The sequence below is a fragment of the Salvelinus fontinalis genome, chromosome 11, assembly GCF_029448725.1.
Source record: "Salvelinus fontinalis isolate EN_2023a chromosome 11, ASM2944872v1, whole genome shotgun sequence".
Lineage (NCBI taxonomy): Eukaryota > Metazoa > Chordata > Actinopteri > Salmoniformes > Salmonidae > Salvelinus > Salvelinus fontinalis.
Window position 1 is genome coordinate 58,188,549 of NC_074675.1, and position 8,991 is coordinate 58,197,539.

At 47.9% G+C, this 8,991-nt stretch overlaps 1 protein-coding gene across 1 annotated transcript in view; it reads right to left on the reverse strand.

Moving 5' to 3' along the window:
* Positions 1 to 987: 987 nt before the first annotated feature.
* Positions 988 to 8,991, reverse strand: part of eif4e2rs1 (eukaryotic translation initiation factor 4E family member 2 related sequence 1) — a 53,326-nt gene continuing 45,322 nt past the window's right edge. The window contains exons 6-8 of the mRNA XM_055939144.1: positions 8,319 to 8,422; positions 3,669 to 3,805; positions 988 to 2,870 (exon numbers count right to left, since the gene is read on the reverse strand). Coding sequence (XP_055795119.1) covers positions 2,831 to 2,870; positions 3,669 to 3,805; positions 8,319 to 8,422 — 281 coding nt within the window. The 3' untranslated portion in view covers positions 988 to 2,830. The remainder of the gene's footprint in view (positions 2,871 to 3,668; positions 3,806 to 8,318; positions 8,423 to 8,991) is intronic.

Sequence of the window (8,991 nt, forward strand, 5' to 3'; positions counted from 1 at the left end):
AAGGACCATGCCCTGTTGGCAAAGGACCATGCCCTGTTGGCTAAGGTCCATGCCCTGCTGGCAAAGGACCATGCCCTGTTGGCTAAGGTCCATGCCCTGTTGGCTAAGGTCCATGCCCTGTTGGCTAAGGTCCATGCCCTGTTGGCTAAGGTCCATGCCCTGTTGGCTAAGGTCCATGCCCTGTTGGCTAAGGTCCATGCCCTGTTGGCTAAGGTCCATGCCCTGTTGGCTAAGGTCCATGCCCTGTTGGCAAAGGACCATGCCCTGTTGGCTAAGGTCCATGCCCTGTTGGCTAAGGTCCATGCCCTGTTGGCTAAGGTCCATGCCCTGTTGGCTAAGGTCCATGCCCTGTTGGCTAAGGTCCATGCCCTGTTGGCAAAGGACCATGCCCTGTTGGCAAAGGACCATGCCCTGTTGGCTAAGGTCCATGCCCTGTTGGCTAAGGTCCATGCCCTGCTGGCTAAGGTCCATGCCCTGTTGGCTAAGGTCCATGCCCTGCTGGCTAATGTCCATGCCCTGCTGGCTAAGGTCCATGCCCTGTTGGCAAAGGACCATGCCCTGCTGGCTAAGGACCATGCCCTGTTGGCTAAGGTCCATGCCCTGTTGGCTAAGGTCCATGCCCTGCTGGCTAAGGACCATGCCCTGTTGGCTAAGGTCCATGCCCTGCTGGCTAAGGACCATGCCCTGTTGGCTAAGGTCCATGCCCTGTTGGCTATGCCTAAACAGACTTGCCTGTCTAATGGTTCTCACAGACGTGTGGGGGGGGATTCTAATAATACTGCCAGCAGTAAGAGGAGTTCAATTTCCAAAAAGACAAGGGCTGTAATGTCGTCACTATCTTTCCGGGTAAAGAACGAAAAACAACTGCTCAGAGTTTAGCACGTAAATGTATGATGAAAATTCAATAAGCATTCCCACAGGTCACGAGTATTCAACATGTTTTTATCAAGATTAGGGTTAATGTAATTATGAAGTAGTCAGACAGGATACTAAAAACACATTTATTTCTGTAGTCATGGGAACATTAACACCATCACACACAGAGTTGGTCCCACTGGCCTGTTGTGCAACTCGGGGACGAGCTGCACAAAGAGGACTCTCGTCTCCATAGCATCACACTACTCCATCTCCGCAGTGAAACACTCTCAGAAATGCAAGAGGCAGCAAGAATGAGAGAAATGCAGCGAGGCAAGAGAAACAGGGTTCATACAGACAGTGGCAAGTCAAATTCAAGGACTTAAGTACTTTTTCAAGCACTAATATTTATTTTCAAGGACCATTAATTTGTAATATTAACCATGTGACCAATAAAATGTGATTGTTTCTAGTTGCCACCAGATGACAGTATATCGCCACAACCTTGATGGGAAAAAACAGTATATTACTGCATATTATTCATCACTACCTTACAAGTTAATACGTTGCTTTATTATATACATGAATCGTAACTCAGTACTGATGTCATTTGAGTATTAATGACTATTGTATTTTTATTGCACATTTGGGAATCTTCGCGAATTCTACGGAAAAGCATCACGCTTCCGACTGGCAGGTTTAGAGTCGCTGGGTGAGCAGCCAACAGAACGCCAGGAGCCACTGCTTGATCAAATTGAATATCGCAAGTTCTCTCATTGCAGAGAAAACGTCCCAATGTAGAACTGGCACCGGCGCGGGATGCAGAGTTGTCTTTCCCGCTTCATGTCGCTCTTCAGGGTCAATTCAACCATGCGAATGTTTCACGAGCTGAAATAAAAGATCCCAGAAATGTTCCATACTCGCAACAGGTTAAATCTACATGGCCTTTTAGCTAGCGATGTGACGTTTGGCAGCACCTAATCAGTCCGTTTTGGACCTGCCTGGCTGAGTGGGTGGAATGAGCGATCTCACCTGGCAACCAGAACGTGAGGAAATAAAACTGGGTAGAATACAAGACCAACACATTTTTCATAAACATATTTGATCATTTTCTGTTCTCCTTTCATTTTAATTCAAGTACCAACTTAAGAAAATGTCAGATTTTCAAGGTGTTCCATTTCAGAAGCCAATTCAAGTATTGTAAGCACCTTGTAAACCCTGGAGAGAGAGAAAGAGTCCGGGGGGTGGGGGGGAAGAGAGAGATGCCGAGAGAACGAGAGATGCCGAGAGAACGAGAGATGCCGAGAGAACGAGAGAGAACGAGAGATGCCGAGATGCCGAGAGAACGAGAGATGCCGAGAGAACGAGAGAGAACGAGAGATGCCGAGAGAAGCCGAGAGAACGAGAGATGCCGAGAGAACGAGAGATGCCGAGAGAACGAGAGATGCCGAGAGAAAGAGAGATGCCCGAGAGAAAGAGAGATGCCCGAGAGAAAGAGAGATGCCCGAGAGAACGAGAGATGCCCGAGAGAACGAGAGATGCCCGAGAGAAAGAGAGATGCCCGAGAGAAAGAGAGATGCCCGAGAGAAAAAGAGATGCTAGAGAGAGAGAGATGCCCGAGAGAAAGAGAGATGCCCGAGAGAAAGAGAGATGCCCGAGAGAAAGAGAGATGCCCGAGAGAAAGAGAGATGCCCGAGAGAAAGAGAGATGCCCGAGAGAAAAAGAGATGCCCGAGAGAGAGAGATGCCCGAGAGAAAGAGAGATGCCCGAGAGAAAGAGAGATGCCCGAGAGAAAGAGAGATGCCCGAGAGAAAGAGAGATGCCCGAGAGAGAGAGATGCCGAGAGAACGAGAGATGCCGAGAGAGAGGAGACAGAAAGAGTGTGACAGAGAGTCATGTTATCGTCCATGAGGAAACAGTATAACTTCAGGAGAAATGGCCAGGTGGTTTGCCTCTCTTCCTCCTCCGTCTCTCTTCACAGGGTGATCTTTGTGTTGCGGAAGCTGGAATTATCCCTAAAAAGAAAACACAGATCAATAAAAAAGAAGTCTGAATTATCTATAGAGACAACACAGTGAGTGGTCGTGTGTCCACGATGGTGTTAGGTGGGAGTGTGTGTGTGTCCACGATGGTGTTAGGTGGGAGTGTGTGTGTGTCCACGATGGTGTTAGGTGGGAGTGTGTGTGTGTGTCCACGATGGTGTTAGGTGGGAGTGTGTGTGTGTCCACGATGGTGTTAGGTGGGAGTGTGTGTGTGTGTCCACGATGGTGTTAGGTGGGAGTGTGTGTGTGTGTCCACGATGGTGTTAGGTGGGAGTGTGTGTGTGTCCACGATGGTGTTAGGTGGGAGTGTGTGTGTGTGTCCACGATGGTGTTAGGTGGGAGTGTGTGTGTGTGTCCACGATGGTGTTAGGTGGGAGTGTGTGTGTGTCCACGATGGTGTTAGGTGGGAGTGTGTGTGTGTCCACGATGGTGTTAGGTGGGAGTGTGTGTGTGTCCACGATGGTGTTAGGTGGGAGTGTGTGTGTGTCCACGATGGTGTTAGGTGGGAGTGTGTGTGTGTCCACGATGGTGTTAGGTGGGAGTGTGTGTGTGTCCACGATGGTGTTAGGTGGGAGTGTGTGTGTGTGTACACGATGGTGTTAGGTGGGAGCGTGTGTGTGTGTGTGTGTCCACGATTGAGTTAGGTGGGAGAGTGTGTGTGTCCACGATGGTGTTAGGTGGGAGTGTGTGTGTGTGTGTCCACGATTGAGTTAGGTGGAGAGTGTGTGTGTCCACGATGGTGTTAGGTGGGAGTGTGTGTGTGAATCGTACTTGAGGCTGTCGTTGTGTGTCTTGTACTCCATGATGGTGTTAGGTGGGAGGTTCAGGACGCGTCGAAGAGTGTCTCGGATTCGAGACGTCGTCACCTGATCGCTGGCCGTCTTATTCCATATAGACAGGATGTCTTCCTAGAAACACACACACACACACACACACACACGAGTGAGGCTGAATCTCAAACCGAACACTTTGACCACTCGATATGCGCGTTCAGTCAATCTCAAACGCTAGTTGTCGAGTCATCGAGGGCTCCACTGCAACCTTCGGAAGCCTCTTCATCGAGTGGGAATCCTTTGCCAACTTCGTACCCTTGGCAGCAAGCTCATCCCAACAATTTCAGCACCTCAATTAGTCACATCTACTTTGCCCTCAAAAATAGTAAAATAAGTCAACAGAAAACAAGTTGCCGAGGTCTTAGTCACCCAATTTTTCATCTAGCTAAGGAGTTTAGTGCTTGAATGAGCCGTATTTCTGATTAATGTACACGAAAACTTGTCCTTTACATTAGCTTGCTAGCTAGCTGTAAGCCTGAGCCAGCCACATAATATTCCCATTACATTAGCTTGCTAGCTAGCTGTAAGCCTGAGCCAGCCACATAATATTCCCATTACATTAGCTTGCTAGCTAGCTGTAAGCCTGAGCCAGCCACATAATATTCCCATTACATTAGCTTGCTAGCTAGCTGTAAGCCTGAGCCAGCCACATAATATTCCCATTACATTAGCTTGCTAGCTAGCTGTAAGCCTGAGCCAGCCGATTCATATTCCCATTACATTAGCTTGCTAGCTAGCTGTAAGCCTGAGCCAGCCTCTTCATATTCCCATTACATTAGCAATCCATCCCTCTCCTTGGTCAAATAGCCCTTATACAGCATGGAGGTGTGTTTTGGGTCATTGTGCTGTTGAAAAACAAATGATAGACCCACTAAGCACAAACCAGATGGCGTATCGCTGCAGAACCAGATGGCGTATCGCTGCAGAATGCTGTGGAAGCCATGCTGGTTAAATGTGCCCTGAATTCTAAATAAATCACAGACAGTGTCACCAGCAAAGCACCCCCACACCACCTCCTCCATGCTTCACGGTGGGAACAACACATGCGGAGATAATCCGTTTACATACTCTGTGTCTCACAAAGACATGGCAGTTCGAACCAAAACTCTCAAATTTGGACTCATCAGACCAAAAGGACAGATTTCCACCAGCTAATGTCCATTGCTCGTGTTTCTTGACCCAAGCAAGTCTCTTCTTTGCAGCAATTCGACCATGAAGGCCTGATTCACATAGTCTCCTCTGAACAGTTGATGTTGAGATGTGTCTGTTACTTGAACTCTATGAAGCATTTATTTGGACTGCAATTTCTGAGGCTGGTAAGTCTAATGAACGTATCCTCTGCAGCAGAGGTAACTCTGGGTCTTCCTTTCCTGTGGCGGTCCTCATGAGAGCCAGTTTCATCATATCCTCTGCAGCAAAGGTAACTCTGGGTCTTCCTTTCCTGTGGCGGTCCTCATGAGAGCCAGTTTCATCATATCCTCTGCAGCAGAGGTAACTCTGGGTCTTCCTTTCCTGTGGCGGTCCTCATGAGAGCCAGTTTCATCATATCCTCTGCAGCAGAGGTAACTCTGGGTCTTCCTTTCCTGTGGCGGTCCTCATGAGGGCCAGTTTCATCATATCCTCTGCAGCAGAGGTAACTCTGGGTCTTCCTTTCCTGTGGCGGTCCTCATGAGAGCCAGTTTCATCATATCCTCTGCAGCAGAGGTAACTCTGGGTCTTTCCTGTGGCGGTCCTCATGAGAGCCAGTTTCATCATATCCTCTGCAGCAGAGGTAACTCTGGGTCTTTCCTGTGGCGGTCCTCATGAGAGCCAGTTTCATCATATTCTCTGCAGCAGAGGTAACTCTGGGTCTTCCTTTCCTGTGGCGGTCCTCATGAGAGCCAGTTTCATCATATCCTCTGCAGCAGAGGTAACTCTGGGTCTTTCCTGTGGCGGTCCTCATGAGAGCCAGTTTCATCATATCCTCTGCAGCAGAGGTAACTCTGGGTCTTTCCTGTGGCGGTCCTCATGAGAGCCAGTTTCATCATATTCTCTGCAGCAGAGGTAACTCTGGGTCTTCCTTTCCTGTGGCGGTCCTCATGAGAGCCAGTTTCATCATATCCTCTGCAGCAGAGGTAACTCTGGGTCTTCCTTTCCTGTGGTGGTCCTCATGAGAGCCAGTTTCATCATATCCTCTGCAGCAGAGGTAACTCTGGGTCTTCCTTTCCTGTGGCGGTCCTCATGAGAGCCAGTTTCATCATATCCTCTGCAGCAGAGGTAACTCTGGGTCTTCCTTTCCTGTGGCGGTCCTCATGAGAGCCAGTTTCATCATATCCTCTGCAGCAGAGGTAACTCTGGGTCTTCCTTTCCTGTGGTGGTCCTCATGAGAGCCAGTTTCATCATATCCTCTGCAGCAGAGGTAACTCTGGGTCTTCCTTTCCTGTGGTGGTCCTCATGAGAGCCAGTTTCATCATATCCTCTGCAGCAGAGGTAACTCTGGGTCTTCCTTTCCTGTGGTGGTCCTCATGAGAGCCAGTTTCATCATATTCTCTGCAGCAGAGGTAACTCTGGGTCTTCCTTTCCTGTGGTGGTCCTCATGAGAGCCAGTTTCATCATATCCTCTGCAGCAGAGGTAACTCTGGGTCTTCCTTTCCTGTGGTGGTCCTCATGAGAGCCAGTTTCATCATATCCTCTGCAGCAGAGGTAACTCTGGGTCTTCCTTTCCTGTGGTGGTCCTCATGAGAGCCAGTTTCATCATATCCTCTGCAGCAGAGGTAACTCTGGGTCTTCCTTTCCTGTGGTGGTCCTCATGAGAGCCAGTTTCATCATATCCTCTGCAGCAGAGGTAACTCTGGGTCTTCCTTTCCTGTGGTGGTCCTCATGAGAGCCAGTTTCATCATATCCTCTGCAGCAGAGGTAACTCTGGGTCTTCCTTTCCTGTGGTGGTCCTCATGAGAGCCAGTTTCATCATATCCTCTGCAGCAGAGGTAACTCTGGGTCTTCCTTTCCTGTGGTGGTCCTCATGAGAGCCAGTTTCATCATATCCTCTGCAGCAGAGGTAACTCTGGGTCTTCCTTTCCTGTGGTGGTCCTCATGAGAGCCAGTTTCATCATATCCTCTGCAGCAGAGGTAACTCTGGGTCTTCCTTTCCTGTGGTGGTCCTCATGAGAGCCAGTTTCATCATATCCTCTGCAGCAGAGGTAACTCTGGGTCTTCCTTTCCTGTGGCGGTCCTCATGAGAGACAGTTTCATCATATCCTCTGCAGCAGAGGTAACTCTGGGTCTTCCTTTCCTGTGGCGGTCCTCATGAGAGACAGTTTCATCATATCCTCTGCAGCAGAGGTAACTCTGGGTCTTCCTTTCCTGTGGCGGTCCTCATGAGAGACAGTTTCATCATATCCTCTGCAGCAGAGGTAACTCTGGGTCTTCCTTTCCTGTGGCGGTCCTCATGAGAGACAGTTTCATCATATCCTCTGCAGCAGAGGTAACTCTGGGTCTTCCTTTCCTGTGGTGGTCCTCATGAGAGCCAGTTTCATCATATCCTCTGCAGCAGAGGTAACTCTGGGTCTTCCTTTCCTGTGGCGGTCCTCATGAGAGACAGTTTCATCATATCCTCTGCAGCAGAGGTAACTCTGGGTCTTCCTTTCCTGTGGCGGTCCTCATGAGAGCCAGTTTCATCATATCCTCTGCAGCAGAGGTAATTCTGGGTCTTCCTTTCCTGTGGCGGTCCTCATGAGAGCCAGTTTCATCATAGCGCTTGATGTTTTTGTGACTGAACTTGAAAAAACTGTCAAAGTTCTTGACATTTTCCGTATTGACTGACCTTCATGTCTTAAAGTAATGATGGACTGTCATTTCTCTTTGCTTATTTGAGCTGTTCTTGCCATAATATGGACTTGGTCTTTTACCAAATAACAACACAACTGATTGGCTCAAACACATCAAGGAAAGAAATTCCACAAAGTAACAAGGCACACCTGTTAATTGAAAAGCATTCCAGGTGACCTCATGAAGCTGGTTGAGAGAATGCCAAGAGTGTGCAAAGCTGTCATCAAGGCAAAGGGTGTCTAACTTTGAAGAATCTCAAATATATTTTGCTTTGTTTAACACTTTTTTGGTTACTACATGATTCCATATGTGTTACTTCATAGCGTTGATGTCTTCACTATTATTAAACAATGCAGACAATAGTAAAAATAAAGAAAAACCCTGGAATGAGTAGGTGTGTACAAACTTTTGACTGGTACTGTACTTGCACATATTTTGTACAACTTGATCACTGTCTATCAGAGTAACCTATGCCTCCGTCTTTGCCCCAGGTCCCAAGTGCCCGTGTTTCATAGCGAGTCATGTTACAAGACAAGTCGTGGGAGATAATGCTTGCGAATTCATTTAGATTTTTTTTTTTATAATGACAAGTGGGACGTTAACTGGGCATCATCTCAATGCTCATTTTGGCCCCCAAAAAACTTAGTGATCACGATCAGCAAGAGGCCAATCGATAAAGGGCTTAGGGCCCAAGAGATTCAGCCTGTGTGTGTGTGTGTGTGTGTGTGTGTGTGTGTGTGTGTGTGTGTGTGTGTGTGTGTGTGTGTGTGTGTGTGTGTACCTGGAAGCGTATAGAGACCACCACTCCACAGATCTCCTCTCCCACCATGAACTGTTCTCCCAACATGGCCAGAATAATGTTCTCCCAGAACCTGCTGGCCAGACCTGTCAACAACAACAATATCAACAACATGGCCAGAATAATGTTCAACCTGCTGGCCAGACCTGTCAACAACAACAATATCAACAACATGGCCAGAATAATGTTCTCCCAGAACCTGCTGGCCAGACCTGTCAACAACAACAATATTAACAACATGGCCAGAATAATGTTCTACCTGCTGGCCAGACCTGTCAACAACAACAATATTAACAACATGGCCAGAATAATGTTCTACCTGCTGGCCAGACCTGTCAACAACAACAATATTAACAACATGGCCAGAATAATGTTCAACCTGCTGGCCAGACCTGTCAACAACAACAATATTAACAACATGGCCAGAATAATGTTCTACCTGCTGGCCAGACCTGTCAACAACAACAATATTAACAACATGGCCAGAATAATGTTCTACCTGCTGGCCAGACCTGTCAACAACAACAATATTAACAACATGGCCAGAATAATGTTCTACCTGCTGGCAGGACCTGTCAACAACAACAATATTAACAACATGGCCAGAATAATGTTCTACCTGCTGGCCAGACCTGTCAACAACAACAATATTAAC